The sequence below is a fragment of the Mustela erminea genome, chromosome 20, assembly GCF_009829155.1.
Source record: "Mustela erminea isolate mMusErm1 chromosome 20, mMusErm1.Pri, whole genome shotgun sequence".
In the NCBI taxonomy this organism is placed as follows: domain Eukaryota; kingdom Metazoa; phylum Chordata; class Mammalia; order Carnivora; family Mustelidae; genus Mustela; species Mustela erminea.
This window is the reverse complement of record NC_045633.1, coordinates 22847548-22864028: the sequence shown is the minus strand read 5'-3', so window position 1 is coordinate 22864028 and position 16481 is coordinate 22847548. Positions and strand designations below refer to the sequence as shown.

The window sequence follows — 16481 nt, the reverse complement described above, 5'->3', positions numbered from 1 at the left end:
CCCACTATCCAGCTGTGGTCAGTGCTGACTGCAGTGACGTCATCTTTGCTGAGATGGACTGACCACACGGACACGCGGGAGTCTGGGTCCCAAAAAAACAGTTCTCATGCAGGTGACAAAAATAGGAAAGAGGGAATCAGCTTGGTTGCTCGGGCAACAAACGCCAAGAGTTCAGGTAGACCGTGCAAGGCTTTATTCTAGAAGATGGCAGAATGCTAAGTGGGCCTGAGTACTTAAGAAAGGTAAAAAAAATGAATTTGTCAAAATTTCAGACAGAAGAGGATACTGTAAGGTAGAGAGCAACAGAAAAATCGCAAAATTATCAACAGGTCTGAGGACCTACGAATGTGCTTCTAGTGACCAGGAACACAGCCAGCGCAAGCAAAGATGAGCGACAGACCGGAGATGCGTCGGTGATGATGAAGGTGCGCGGCCTCTGGCCCCAGACCCTGCCTGTGGGAATCCAGACCCTCTGCTCCTGGCACTCCCCAACCCCATGGGAGTGCCGGCGGGGGCGGGTGGCAGCTGATTTTCCCTGCAGCTCCCTTGTGCTACCTGAACTTCTTTTTGTCATTTTCTCTTTTACCACAGGCAAGAATTCCAGCACAAGGAGAGGTGTTCTTAATGCTCAGTGTCACTGTGTTCCGGAGAAGTGGGCCTGCGCGGCCAGGCATCCCTGTGCCGTCCCCACTCCTGCCCAGCACCACGGAGATTGCACCCCATCCTGGGGTGCTTCCTCCCTTCCCCCCTGCACGCCCCGCTTCTGCTCTGGTGCACGTGTGCTCGGGCACAGCCATCCAGCTGCCCGCATCAGTGACCATCCACCCGGGATGCAGTGACCGTTCTCCACGTGTCCGGTCTTGGTGCTCCAGCTGGCAGGGCTGCTCTTTTCCTCCTGAGATCCCCCATTTCCAGCCACACTGCCCTTCTGAGACTCAAGCTTGTCTTTACAGGCCCACTTGCTGCCCTCTGATGCCTCTAACTCGACAGAGACAGGACGTGCCATCAGCCCCGCAAAGGGGCCTCACTAGGTTCCCCTCCACCTCCACACTGCTGCGAGGGCTGGAACCAGCCGATCCCGACCCTCAGGACGGCTGCGGCGGGCCCCCAGGAAATGTGCGCACACCCCCACACTGAGAAGCAATCCGAGAAAGCTGCTTCCTCACTCTCCTGCCTCAGCCCTGTGCCAAGGCTGGCTCCTGCGTGGCGGCCCACCAACCGTGCCAGCCTCGGCCTTGCCCCTGCCATGGACTGTAGACCCTTGGCCAGGCCAGGCTCTGCCTCCCCCTTGTACTCTCCGTGCCTCTGTGTGGTGGGGTCACGGTCCTCGGGAAGCCTCCCGATTGGTGGCTTGCCCAGCACCATGTAGCAGGTTGACTCATTCTTAGATGGGTGTCTATTCAGCCATGGGGAGGGGCCGAGCTCTCTTGTTCAACCACTGGCTGGTACCCACGGTGCCCGGTCCATGAGGGCACCCAGTAACACGGTGGTCCTGGGACAGCCACCGCCGATGCCGCCCACCTTGCTGAGGAGGATGCTGATCTTGCTGCCGCTGGCGTTACACCTGAGCGAGGCCACAGCCACGGCGCCCGGGATCAGTGCCGCCAGGTTCTTGTCACCGCAGTGCACCTTCGCCTCCCTGTAGGGGGGACACAAGGGTCTCAGGGCAAAGCACAAGCCCGCCCCTCAGCCATCCACCCTCCTCGCATGCGGGCAGCTCAGGGTGCCAGGACTGGCTCTTTGAGTGACTGGAAACCTTCATTCACAGAACTCGGGGCTCCTTGAAGGCCAAGGCGTGCTTGCTCTGGGGATCTGGACACCCAGGAGGGGGGCCAGCTCAGAACACAGGGCGAACTTAAACTTTTTAAAAAAATATTTTAAAAATTTTTTAAAAAATATTTTATTTATTTACTTGACAGAGATCACAAGTAAGCAGAGAGGCAGGCAGAGATAAAGGGGGAAGCAGGCTCCCCGCCGAGCAGAGAGCCTGATGCGGGACTCGATCCCAGGACCCTGAGATCATGACCTGAGCTGAAGGCAGAGGTCCAACCCGCTGAGCCACCCAGGCGCCCCTAAACTTTTTTAAATTTTTAAATTGAGGGGCACCTGGGTGGCTCAGTTGGGGAGGCATGTACCTTCCGTTCAGGTCATGATCCCAGGGTCCTGGGATCAAGCCCCACATTGGGCTCCCTGCTCCGCAGAGAAACCGCTTCTCCCTCTGCCTCTTCTCCTGCTCAAGCTCCCCTCTCCCAAACAAATAAATAAATGAAATCCTTAAAACATAATAAAATAAAAATATATTATTATTTTAAAGATTTTATTTATTTAACACAGCAAGAGAGGGAACGTAAGTTGGGAAAGTGGAAGAGGGAGAAGCAGGCTTTGCACCGAGCAGGGAGCCCGACATGGGGCTCCATCCCAGGACACTGGGACCATGACCTGAGCCGAAGGCAGACGTTTAATGACTGAGCCACCTGGTCGCCCCTAAAATGAAATTTTTAAATTGAGGTATAATTGACAATAACATTGTATTACTTCCAGGTGTAAACATAATGATTCAAGATTTGTCTGGGTAAATTTTTAAAATTCCTAGGTTTACTGAACAAATTAAATATACACCCTCCCCCACTCTTCTGACACAAAAAGCAGCTGCTCTGTACCCCGCTTGTCCCCATTGGTCCTGCCAGAACTGGCTGTCGTTGATGTGCCGCAGCGACAGGGGCACAGAGCTGCAAGTGAGCAGCCTGCATTAGCCGGTTCTAGCTGGTTGCTGCTCCAAGAAGTACTGGCTGGACAGCAGAGGCTCATCTCGATTGTTTTCACGGAAGTCCCACTTCCTCTGTGTTTCCCTAACATCCTCTGTCGTTGGAGCCCCTCAGGCCCCACATGACATTTCACAGTCCTGTCTCCTTCGGCTCTTCTGGGCTGGGACAGTTTCCCAGACCCCAGGCTCATGGGCACATTTCTTGCCTCAGTCCCATGATGTCTCTAAGGAGCCTGGTCCTCCTGATGGAGGATGCCATGGAGACCCGCAGCAGGGTGCGCTCGCAACCTCTCAGCCGCTGCACACACCCAGGACATGCATGCGGACTGCCGGATGTAGGGGTATCTGACCCAACTGAGTCTGTCTTAAGCTAAACGTGACTTTCACTCAACCCATCACCATGCGGCTGCTCTCGCCTCCTCCCCCTGCTTACCTGTCACCTCCTCCCAACAGTGAAGTCCCAGCTCCCAAAACTTGCATTGGCTACCCAGTCCTTCGCCTCTGCACCCAAACGCCGGTGCGGGCTGGTCGTTCCACGGCCAGGGTCAGGGGAGGGTGCACTGCGGACTGCAAGGCAGCTCTGTGTGTGACCCTAGGCCAACAGTGTCAACAAGCCTCCGATCCCCAAAGCAGGGAGACCGTTTCGCATGTTTCTGGCACACTCGCAGTGTTCCTTCATGTCCTGTGTTCCATCCTGGGATTCCCGAAAAGATCTCTGAACTTGGCATACATTTTAGGCTCACTACATGATATAAGGTTCTACAGGCTCTGACAACCACATAGAAAATTTTTTACCACCTAAAAACTACCCTGTGCTCTACGTGCTCAACTGTCATCCTGTTTGCTCCCTCCCCCAGGATACAAAGACCAAGAATTTATGCCAAGGGGCGCCCGGGTGGCTCCATTGGTTAAGGGTCAGCTCAGGTCACAACCTCAGGGTCCTGAGATGGAGCCCCGCGTGCGGCTCCCTAGTCAGCATGCAGCGCTTGGGATGCATGCTCTCCCTTGCCCTCTGCCCCTCCCCTCTTTTGCTTTCTCACTCTTTCTCAATAAGTAGATAAATAAATAATTTTTAAGAAGGATTTATGCCAGTGGCGCCTGGGTGGCTCAGTGGGTTAAGCCGCTGCCTTCGGCTCAGGTCATGATCTCAGGGTCCTGGGATCGAGCCACACATCGGGCTCTCTGTTCAGCAGGGAGCCTGCTTCCTCCTCTCTCTCTCTGCTTGCCTCTCTGCCTACTTGTGATCTCTCTCTGTCAAATAAATAAATAAAAATCTAAAAAAAAAAAAAAAAAAAAAAAAAAAAAGAAGGATTTATGCCAGGGGCGCCTGGGTGGCTCAGTGGGTTAAGCTGCTGCCTTCGGCTCAGGTCATGATCTCAGGGTCCTGGGATCGAGTCCCACGTCGGGCTCTCTGCTCAGCAGGGAAGCCTGCTTCCCTCTCTCTCTCTCTGCCTGCCTCTCCATCTACTTGTGATTTCCTCTCTGTCAAATAAATAAATAAAATCTTAAAAAAAAAAGAAAGAAAAAGAAAAAAAAAGAAGGATTTATGCCAAAACATAAGATGTTACAAAAAAATTCAGTCATGAAAAACAATTAGTGGAACAAGAGGGTGAGTTTCCAGCTCCTATCCATTTCTACACACCTCTCTGTCTCCTGACTAATTTTTTAAAATGTGCGCAGGCATCCCCCACTTTAATGCACATCTTTTTTTTTTTTTTTAAACAAATGAAGTCTGTGACAAGCTGTGTTGAGCAAGTCAGTGCCATTTTTTTTTCTCAGCAGCATTTCCTCACTTGCTGCCTCTGTCACATCTCGGTCATGTCTGCATCAACTCGAACCTTCTCGTGATTCTTGGATTTGTTACGGTGACCTGTGATCCGTGCTGACAGTGTGTTGAGAGTGTGCATGACGGGTAGTGTGGTTTAGCAAAAACATGAATTTCTAATTAAGGCATGGGCATTTTTTTGACACAATGTTACTGTGCAGCAGAAATAAACATAACTTTTACACGTACTGGGAAACCAGAAAATTCCTCTCACTTACTTTATGGCCATATTTGCTCTACCACAGTGGTCTGAAACCAAACCCATAGTACCTCCAAGTAGGCCTGTACTTTTAGACAAAAATTGTACCTTCGGGAAAGATCAAAGCTTTTAAAGTGAGCCAGGTCTGTCCCCACAACCAGGAAATTTCCACAGACGTCAAGGAAGCATGGGTTCCCCTCTGCCTCGGAGAACAGTAAGAGCTGTTTCACGGTCCCCTGAGAAAAAGGGAAGAATGAGGATTGAGGAAAGCAGCCTGTGCAGCCTCTCACGTCTGATCCTGAACATTACTCACAGGTGACCCTGTGCACCACACAGACACTCAGTGCTTATTGATGGCCCGGGTGCACCCAGCGCCTTGCAGATTCTAACGCTACATGGGGAAGATCAGCAGTGCCCGGTGCTCACAGCTGCTAAAACCCTTGGAATTTCCCAGGATAAGGGCCACAGCAGTGTCTTCTGTTCTGTTACTAAAGGGGACTTTGGGTCTTCGCCCAAGCGCAGGGCAGCTGCCAAGACAATCAACCACCGATCAGATGGTTCAACTCTTGGTCCCACCGCAATCTCCAGGGAGGGGACAGGTCACCCCCCAAGGTGACCAATCACCAATGGCCAATGATTTAGTCAATCATGACTATGCAATCAAGCTCCATGAAAACCCAAAAGGACTGGGTTCGGAAAGCTTCCAGGTAGCTAACCACCCAGAGGTGTTGGGGAATGGCGCCTGGGGAGGACTGGGAGCTCTGTACCCTCCCCAGACCTTGCCCTGTGCCTTTCCTCCTTGGACTGTTGATCCATCTCCTTTATCCCATGCCTCAATAAACCGGTAAATGTGTCCTGAGCAAGGTGAAGCCACTCTGGCCCACTGGAAGAACCCGAGAAGGAGGGACCTTCCACTCTGCAGGCTGGATCAGAAGCACAGGACGGTGGACTGGCGTCTGGGGTGGGGGTGGGGGCAGTCAGTGGGGCTGAGCCCCTCACCTGTGGGGCTGACGCTGTCTCTGGGTGGATAGTGTCACAACTGAGGGGAATTCTGGGAATGCTGTGGTATCTGGGGAGCCCTGCCCCCACCACCTGGAACCGGCTCTGGGAACCTATGAGACTCCCTCCGTAAGTACCTGCCATTCACCTACTCACTAGTCCCCAACCACAGCCTCTGCCCTCTGCTCTGGCCTCCGCCCGGCTCCAGGTCTCCACACCTCACTGGTGGCCCCCCTAACTGACCTCACTGTGGGCCAGCACCCCCAGGCTTCCCCACTACACAGACACAAAGTTATCTTCTAGGAGAAGATCACACAAAACCAAGAAAACAAGCCAGAATGCTTGTGACCGTCACTCCAGGCTTCGCGACCCCACTGTCTTCGAGGCGAGGGCCTTCAGTCCAGCCCGGTGGCCCTCCTGCCTCATCTCCCACCACCTCCGCTTCCACCACTGCCAGCCCCGTAAGTGAGGCCCCCAGGGGGTGCCCAACCATCACTGCCTGAAAAGGCATCAAACTCCGGGATGAGTGGAGCTCTACCTCCCTGCCTGGACAGAAGTCCCGTTAGACGGCTGGAAGGTGCACAGCGGCCGTCTAGCATCGTCTCAGTGGAGCAGCAATAACCGTGGTTTGTGTGTCTATGTCCTCAGGAGTGCCCTGCTCTGGAGAAGGGTCTGGAGACATGCGGTCCGGGCTCCCAAAACCTGAGAGTTACCGTTCGCTGCCGCACACACGCTGAACGCGTTCAGTTAAAAAATTAACAAGACTTAACTCCAGGCCACTTGGTTATCAGAGGCCCTCATGGCCAGACAACCAGGATGCATGGCCGCCACCATATTTCCCAGCAGGCAGCTCTTCCTTTCCGAGTAGGTCTGTCCTGCTTTTCTCAGCGTGTTCATATCCCGGTGAAAAGTAATAAAAGCAAACCTCATTTAAAATGAAAGAAGGTGGGCAGCAGGGGGCTATCTCGGCACCAGTTACAGACCTAACAGGAGGAAGGAAGATTTTCCTCCTGCCCCAGCAACAGCCCAGCCAGCGAGAAGCCACCATTCTTGGAAGTCCGGTGCACTCCAATGGACTTGTCCTTTACAACCGCCTCCCAGCTTCCCATGCCCCTCCTTGGGTTTCCAGGCTTGCCTGGTTAATTGTCTTTATTGGATGAGCCACTGTCCTCTTTCTTTTTTCCTTTTTATTTCAGTGTCCTTCTAAGCAAAGCCCTCAACTCACACTGGCAGACTCCGCAGTGCACCTCCCATCAAGATTCAAACGATCCCGCAAAATTTCTCCCCAGAAGAGCACCCTACAAATAAGGCCTGGCCTTCAAGACATCAGACCCGTAACAGATTACACGGCTCAGGGACTAATTATCCCCTGCACTAGGCCCTGTAAGATGCCTGTTTTGGCCTCTGAGAAAAAACACCCGTGGCTGGGGACGGAGGTCTGCCTGAGGGCCTGTGAGCAGTGACTGTTATCCCTCAGCCCCCTTGTTCCAACGCTCCCGCACTCTGGGCAGCGGATCCGTGTGGAATCTTCAGCACAGCGGACCCCTGCTGCGCAGCTTCAGTGCTCCAGTTGGTAAGCACGGCCAGCAGTGTCCTGGTGTCTCTGCCAGCACCCCTCTTTTCACAAAGCTGGAAAGCCGATCTGGAAGACAGCTTTTTGCAGACTCTAGGTTGTGACAACGGGTGGAAGATTGTTCCCGCTGCACAAACCTGCACACGGGATACAACACGCACCCGTTCAGACTTCCGCCCTCAAAGAGACGAGTCTCCGGAGAAAACGTGCAGCATGCTCAACCTCAGGCGCGGGGCTTTGCGCACCTGATCTCAGAACAAGGGCCACATCCGGATGCAAATGAACTCCTCAGGACTGCTGAGCGCTGCCAGATCACTCCGGGCTCCCCAGAACAATTTACGGGCAACTCCTCTACCCCATGCTCATTTTCACAGCTTCTGATGATTTGTATTTGAAGGAAGACAATGGTTAAGTACCGTGCTGGGTCTGCTGGCGCCACTCCCTGTGAGGACATCGAGGCAGCACCTCCTTGCCAGTGACCGCTGCCCAACAGGCCACTGCACACCCGTATTGGAGCCTGCACGTCAGCCGGGGCAAAGCTGAACGCATTTATACTGGCCATCGTAGGCCTCTGGGGTAGCCCACGATTTGGGGATATTAAGGAATCAACAAGGTTTCCTTAGCTTCAAAGGGGACAAAATTTAAGATGACTCCTATATCCAAAATTTATTAGATGCCATACTTTATTTTTTTTTGAGAGACAGAGAGCAGGGAGAGGGGCAGAGGGAGAGAGGGAATCTTTAAGCAGACTCTGTGCTAAGTGCAGAGCTCAGCATGGGGCTTGATCCCTCCACCCTGAGATCATGACCTGAACCGAGGTCATGGAGTTGGAAGCCTCACAGACTGCGCCAGCCAGATGCCCTCGAGGCTGCACTTTTGCCAGTGGCTCTGGCCATTAAGGTTCCTGGGCATTCAGGACTTGACTCTCTGGAGGCCAAAGAAAACCACAGTACTGATATTTCCACCAAAAATGCTGCTGTCATGGAGACTGATAGCTAGACTGCTGTCATTTTCCGAAGGGATATTCTTTCAAATGACAATTTAGAAAAACTGACCAAGAGATACCCAACAGTTGGCCCCAGAAAAGAAAGACAATGGCAGAAATCTAACAACTGTGAACTTAATAAGAAGAAAATTGTTGTTTGGACCGAGTTATAATCTGGCCGCACCAGAAATGCCAACATCCCACTAATTACCATCCTGTGTGTATTAAAACCACTGGTTTACTGACAAAATGATAGTGTTCATGAACAAACATGGCTGCGGAAATATTAATGAGGCCACAACAAGTGCCCACCTCACTTGTCCCACCTGTCAAAAGTATAATCCAGAGACACCTATTGATACAAATGCATTTCATAGGGGCACATGGGTGGCTCAGTGGGTTAAGCCTCTGCCTTTGGCTCAGGTCATGATCTCAGGGTCCTGGGGTCGAGTCCCGCATCGGGCTCTCTGTTCAGCGGGGAGCCTGCTTCCTCCTCTCTCTCTCTGCCTGCGTCTCTGCCGTTTGTGAACTCTGTCTGTCAAATAAATAAATAAAATCTTAAAAAAAAAAAAAAGAACGATCATCCAAAGTCATAGTGTCTGAATTCATGACTTTCTATCTGTATAACTGAGAATGCATCTCGTTCCACAGAGTTCTCTTGAAATAACAGTACGGTTTTAAGACGTCTTGGAAGTTCTGTTGTTTTGCGCAGAGTTTGCCATCTACTGCTTCCTTTCAACACCTGCACTGATCCTGGCAAACGTGCTCAGCTCTCCCGGTGCGCTCTGGCAGCCGCCGCTCTGCTCTCCTGGCTGCAGCAGGCATACACGACTCCGGGCTTGATTCACAGACAGACCCTTTCTCACCTATGTTGCCTATACTAGAGTAACGGCCGGGAAATATTTCGGTTGGCTACCCTCACACCTGGCTCTGGTCCATCACACAATTATCATGTTACTTACTGTTCTATGCCATTATTTTAAGGTTTGAATTTTGTTATCTCTTCAAACTTTAAAATAAAAATGACGTCCTCAACAAGGAGATGCTCTCTAAGGCTTGCAGCATTGGAAAGATACACATTTTCAGTTGGACTACCTGAGATTTTTCTCCCTCCTGACCCTCGTTGTTACTCGAATCTGGCCCTAAGTGGTCTGGATCAAGTTATGCGCTTCGCCTAAGAAGCAGACATGACAACATGGAAGAGTCCTTCCCGGCACTGAGGGACAACGCCACTAAGTATGGAAAACCTGATTTATCAGTGATGCTTTCAAAGAATGATCTCGGTCAAAAAGGGGAAATGGGAAACTTAACAAAAAGAAACCTCATTTAGAAAGCGGAGCCAGGAGGCCAGCAGGGGGCACGCTCAGCACCACCACGCCTGGCTGGGCACCAACCCAGCAGGCAGAGACCCCCTGCCATGCAAGTGGGCGCAGCGGCTGGACCTCTGGCCCATCCAGGGGTTTGAGCTGCCGCTGTCCATTCACACGCCTACTCGCAGACGTTCTTCTGGATACAGTGCAGGACTGTGAAGGTAGTTCTCTTCCCTGTGATTTTCTTTCCCCCAGTTTTGTTGTCATCAGAGTGCGATACAGACTATAAGGAACGGATTGAAACGTGCACTCCCCGGCTGCGCTGTCTATAGAGTCCAAGTCACCAGTTTTCGGGAGTCCAGTTCCACATGGAGTTTTGACTGCACGAGGGTCAGCACCCCTGCTTCCGAAGTTGTTTCAAAGGCTCACCGGCACTCTCCCAGTAGGAGGAAGGAAGGGGTGCTCCTCCCCCAGCAGCAGCCCAGCCGGCGAGAAGCCAGTAGGCCTGCAGCACCCAGCTCGCTCCGGCGGACCTTCCATTCACAGCAGCCCATACGCCCCCACAGAAGAGTGCCTCTTCTGGGTCCCGCAGGCTTGGGGTGATTTTGCTGTAGCTTGCTGGGAAGTGGTCCCCTGGGGGAAGGTGTGGTGGGGGGGCAGCGGGGGTAGGCTGCTGGGCCCTGGAGGTTCTCGACCTATTGGAGGTGGGAGTAGCTCGCTCGTCCCAGACTGCAATTCTCCCCTACTCCCGGATAAACCCACTGTTGCTGGTACAATAACTGGCAGCTTCCCACTTAAGGTTCACGGCCGCTTCCCCGGGGCTTGTCCGCCCCCTGACCCTTCAAGGCCTGCAGGTTGCCTTGCTCACAGAAATGAGCCCTTCCTGGGTCGTTAACACGGCCCCTCCCGACCTTGGGGATATGTCCCCAGCAGACTTCCCCGACAAGTGTCAGCAGCAGCGGGCTTCGGCCTCCTTCCCTCCAGCTCCCCTCCCACCTCCAGTAGGCCAAGGACCAGCAGCCTAGCCCCCTATCCCCCAGCGCCTTCCCCCAGGGGGCCGCTTCCCCACGTGAGGCCTCTACTCCAGGGCCTCCCCCAGTCGCACCTCCCACCCATTATGAGGCCCACCAGGAAGAACCCCAGGGAGGGACAAGGACACGGTGTGTGCGTACGGCAGCCTCCAGAAACGGAACGCTGGATCCTAGGCGAACAACTCAGGGACAGACAAAGCAGGGCATAGAGAGCTGAAACCAGGGCTGTGAAGGTCTTCCCGACCTTGACACAGAGCACTGCTGCATGTACCGGGTTGGGTGGTGGCCCCCAAGAGCTACAGCCACCTACAACTTGTGACTGTGACCTTATTTGGAAAAGAGGTCTTGGCGGATGTAATTAAGGTTCTCAAGGGGAGATTATTCTGGATGAGGACGGCCCTAAATGCAGGGACAAGTGTCCCTTAGGGTACAGAAAACCAGGACACACACCCAAGGAGCACGCCGGGTTAGCGCAGAGGCAAAGACAGAACGATGGCCAGAGGCTGGGAGAACCTGAGACGGATGCGCCCTCAAAACCTCAGGAGCCAGCCCTGCCCACATCTGGATTTTTGCACTTCTGATCTCCTAAACCATGAGAATATAAATTTGTATTGCTTGAAGGTTCCCCATCTGTGGTACTTCATTACGGCAGGCTCAGGAAAGTAATGCAGCCTGTCAGCCCCCCAGTGCGGGGTCAGGGATGCTGGCTGGCGGGGGCCTCCCACTCCATGCCACCAGGGGAGCGAGGCTGCGTTCGAGCCGATCACCTGCAAGGCCCACGCTCCTCTCCCACCAGGGCTCACCCTCAGACTCATGCAGGGAAAGGCCTGTCCTGAGCTCATGGACACTGGGGATGGGCATTGACTCCAGCAAACACGCCTCCCTCTTGCCAACCGGAGCACACAACACCCCAGTGATCGTCCTCCTCACTGTGCGAGGCCCGGCCGCCTCCCGACCTCGCAGGGGCCGGCAGCCGATGCACCCGCTGGCCCAGAGCCCTGGGGGACCAGCAAGCAGCTGGTGGGGGGCTGTGAGTGAGTCAGTAAGCAGCTCTGGCTCGGTTTAGAAACGGACTTTAGGGCTCTTCTCTCCAAGCCCACTCGCCCCAGAGCAGCGATTTACCTGCCAGGTTCGAACTTGAACTCGGTTTGGCTCCACGGTGTACACATTGTCCTCATACATGGCTAACACGGGAGACTCGCACAGGAAGGTTCCTAGCACGAGAGAGAAACGTGATGTGGCAGCGGCCCGTCTCTCCACGTGTGCTCAGATGGTGTCGTGAGGGCTGCGTTTCCAGGGTCCCATAGATGAGGAGAGCGAGGCCCCGAGGCACAGGGATGGCGCGCGGGCCCGGGGCAGGTAGAGGGACGCGGCCCCAGGCTCACTGGCCTGGTCATGAGCCGCCTCTCCCATCTGACTAGCACTGCATGTGTGGTCTGGGGCAGCATAGGTTTTTAGGGGGGCCTCTGGAGGCCACCAGCCCTAGCCTCTGTCCCTAGATGGGTTCTTATCCAGCCAGGGAGACAATCACACACACGACAGGAAGCACCCTAGCACCCGCTGTGCTGTCCTACTGAGGGGACAAGAACTTCAGCCTGGCCCTGGGGGTCCACACTGGGCGAGGAAACATTAATCATGGGCATAATACAAGGCAGAGCAAGAAACATGGGACAAGAAAACTTTAGGCAATGAAGTGTTAGAGGATAAAAGGAGGGACGATGGGGTGATGGGTGACCACCAGTGGAGAAACAGCCCCCGGGAGGCAAGGGGTTCTCTGACAAACCCACAATGGGAGCCCTTCAGGGCACATGACGACTGGGCCTGCGGAGTCAGTGTGGGAAAACAGAAGAACTGTACAGAAGGATTGCTGGCAAGGGCGTGTCCAGGGGGTCGTTACAGTAAGCAGCACGAGACCCCCGGAGCTATCAGGCTCTGGTCCCTGGAACCTGTGAATGCTAGTATATGGCCAAAGACGGGCAGGTCTTGAGATGGGGGATTGTCCTGGATTACTCAGGTGGGCCCTAAATGCAATCGTGAGTGCTCCTGTAAGAGGGAGGTGGACAAGACAGGAACAAGGTGATAGGGAGGTAGATACCAGAACAATGCAACCTGGCCAAGGATGGCCACTGCACACAGAGAGAGGCAAGGGACAGGCTTCCCAGAGCTCAGGAGGCAGAGCAGCCTGTCGAAGCCTTGATCTGGCCTAGGAAACCAGAGTGTGAACTTCTGACCTCTACAGCTGTGAGATAGCAAACATCTGTCCGGTTTGTGGCCACTGATCCAGCAGCCCCCAGTCACTCCCACAGGCGTGTGCTGAAGAGTGAGGGTCACGGTGGCCCACTGGGACAGGAGACGGAGGTTGACGGGGCACCTCTAGAGATGTGTCCTCAAACTTCTAGACAGAGGCTGGCCTTGGTCAAGATGCTGTGGGGTTCACTGCTCTGTCTGGCCTGGAACCAGTTCAGAAGCTGGGTGTGTACCAGCCCCCTTCCCTGAAAACTACTGTGGAGGGTTAATGCCCCTTTAGCCTTATTTCCCAGCTGTTTCATTGTCCCAGCGCCCAGGAGGGCTTCTCAGCCACCTTGGCTGGCCCCAGTAGGGTGATGCCCAGTGGCATGGGGCCGGAGCACAGGCATAAGGACTGACACAAGGGGCTCCTGGTGGCCCTGTACCAGGCCCCTGCCCCCACCACAGGCACCAACACCCCCGCAGATGGTCAGAAGACAAAACAGGTGCTGTGAGCCCCTCCCGCGGGATAAGACTCCCACCTGCAGTCCGTAACGTGGCTCCAGAAGGCTCGAAGACCACCACCTGTTTCCCATTCCAGACAGCAATGGCATCCTTAAAGGAATCATAGAAATTAAAAAGCAACCTGCTGCGTGCCCCCCTTACCACCCCAAAAGACCCAGACAACCAGCCAGGCCTTTTGTCAAGCCCAGGCCACCCTCACAGTCACCTTGGTGGCGAACGCCCCGCTGACGTGCGTGTCTGTGCGCAGGCTGTGCGTCACCCCCGTGGACAGGAAGGACACGCTGAGTAAGCTTGGGGACATCTGCACCACGGCCACTTGCTGGTGGAAGTGTGAGGACATGGCCTGCTCGCGGAGGATCACCACGGAGCTGATGTTGTTCACGGCCAGGAGGTTCTTCCGGGAGCCCCACTGCGTTCCGCCAGACACAGAGACAGGAGGAGGAGCAGGAGGCAGGGGCAGGCCGGAAAGGGAGATACACAAAGGCGTCCGTCAGCCACCGTCCTAGCGCTGCTCCTTCTCGTTGTGTAAATGGATGTAAAAACTTACAAGCATAAAGTATGCACTTTACCGAAATTCTAAAATACGGACACCCAAGTGGTATGCAACAGGCAGATGCTGATACATCTGCTCTGAGTAGCTGTTAACTTCGGGATGTTTATGTTTTATAAGTGGACAGCGAGTTGACAGGGTGTACCGAACTGCCCGGCTCCCCCAGGTGATGTGCAATGCCACTTTCATAATTCCACGTCAGACTCCCCCATCTATCTCCGTCTGCTCTGGGGTCTCCGACTCCACTCCATGGGTACGTTTAGCCATTCCTGAGTGAGCATGAACTGTTTTTACTTGCTATAGGGTCGAGACATATTCTCTATATTCTGGTTTGGGATACAGAAGTGTTCTGATTTCCTATACATTTTTTCCTCAGCCATGTGTCCTCCCAGAAGACTTTATTTTGTTGAATTCTCTCAGGGGAAAAAAAAAAAAAAGTCATTATTTTTACCGGCTGTAGACGAGATCTGTACGCTCACTTGGGAAGGAGTAACACGTGTAGCACTGAGGTGTCTCTTAGGGAGCACATATGTGCCATCATGTACCCGGCTCCTCTTTCACGTCCTTTAGGGTAATTTGTGTGGCTCTTCCTATTACTTCAAACCCGAGAAAGCCGTACTTTCTCTGCAGATCTGATGATATTCAGTGCTATTTTTTAGTCACTTATTTGAACTAATTAAGATATGTAACTCACTAACTCGTCCAGAACTGAGATACGGAGCTAAAGGTGCCCCCTACAGTGCTCTCTGGTGCCCTCAATGATTTCCTAGGTACGGCTCCCTTTTAGGACTCCTTTCAGGACTTGTGGGATTAGGCGGATTCGGTCTGGGAGGGTTACACACAGCAGGTCTGAGAGAGCCGCCTGGACGGCAGGGCAGAGGCCCGAACAGACAGAACTGGGGGAAAGTACGAGGAAACAGCCATCTAGTGCTCTGGAAATCAGGCGTGAGGCAAATGAAGCAACACTTACCCAGGAAAACCTGCTAAATCTGGTAAGAACAGCAGTGCCCATGGCACCGGAGCCTCTAGGCCCCTGCCTCCAGCCTCCCAACTCAGCCTGCAGGAGCTCCCCCTGGGCAGGCGTGGCCAAGAGCTCAGCTCCCTGTCCAGCACCCAGCTCGGGGTACAGCCTCTCACTCCCCCAACTCCACGTTGCGAGGGTGGGGTCCCTCAGCCTCATGTGGTGCCTGAGAACGCCGGGCCTGCACGCCCAGGCCCCCGCCGGCTCACGCTACACAGGCTACGAGAGGCGGCCACCACTCCGAAGCTCTGGAGCAGTGATTCAGACCTTTTCCCCCAAGGGGTGAGGCAGTCCATAGGAAGAGAGAGCTCTGACGGGCTCCCCAAAGGAAGTGACTTCGTTTGAAACACAATGTGGGTAAGTCCAAGCCTAAGGATGCTCTGGAAGAGAGTGGGGCTCTTGAAGAGAGCGTCAGGAGGAGGCGGAAGCTTTCTGAGAGCTATAAGCTCAACGGCAGGCCCGACCATGGACCAGAGGGAACTGGAGAAGGACACACTTAGTTGGAGCCTTCCCGCGTCAAAGCCAACCTTAAACACGGAGCTCTAAGACCACGCTTGTCCAAATCTGACAGGACTGGACTGTGGGGCAAGCAAATTCCTGGGTCACTGCAGGAAACAACAGGGCCATCGAGCTGGGGGAGGCTGACCCACAGAGGCAGAAAGCTCACCAGGTCAGAGAGAAGACAGTCAGGGAGCCCTGGAGCCACTGCTTTCCCTGGGGACCACCCACATGCCCGAGGCCGGCCCTCCGAGAAGTGATGTCAGAGGCTTCCCACCACAGGGGAGAGAGACGCCACTGCAGTGCTCCAGCCGGTCAGTAAGCACATAAGCCAACAAGGCCACAAGCCCTAGAGGCGAGTGCAGCAAGACGGTCACTATCACAGACTTGACACAATTTTTTACCTCAAGGGTCCGGTTTGCAACAAAAAAATCAGAGCCAGGGAAAACAGGAGAGTATGATATAAACCCAGGAGGAGAAATCAAGTCAGAGAAATGGCCCAGAAGGCCGAGATGTCAGAGCCAACAGTTGAAGCTTCACAGTAGCCACTACAAACACATTCAAAGGAAGGAACAGAAGGTGTGACACAGTAACTCCCCAAATACAGACCATCACCGGCGAGAAAGAATTTATAGGTAAAAAAGCATATGCTCAAGAGAAATGACATCATACGTCCACACAGAAACGTGTGGCCAAATGTTCACAGCAGCAGGGTTCACAAAAGTCCAAATGTGGAAACAACCCAAGCATCCGTGGATAGAGGGCAGGACAGCGGAGGGTGGCCAGCCCCTGCCCCGGGAGCGGCTCCGCCGCAAAAGCAAGGCAGTGTTGTCAGGCGTGGCCACACGGGTGGAAAATACGATGTCAGGGACGGAGGCCAGACACAGAAAGCTACAGGTTTACGCTTCCATCTCTACAATGTGCCCACAGCAGGCAAATCCACAGAGACAGAAAGTAGAGGAGCGTCTGCGCAGA

At 53.9% G+C, this 16481-nt stretch overlaps 1 protein-coding gene across 1 annotated transcript in view; it reads right to left on the bottom strand.

Moving 5' to 3' along the window:
• IFT140 (intraflagellar transport 140) overlaps positions 1–16481 on the bottom strand; it is a 69168-nt gene that overhangs the window by 40849 nt on the left and 11838 nt on the right. Inside the window, 5 exon segments of the mRNA XM_032326724.1 lie at positions 1522–1639; positions 4897–5024; positions 11809–11900; positions 13455–13527; positions 13643–13846. Coding sequence (XP_032182615.1) covers positions 1522–1639; positions 4897–5024; positions 11809–11900; positions 13455–13527; positions 13643–13846 — 615 coding nt within the window.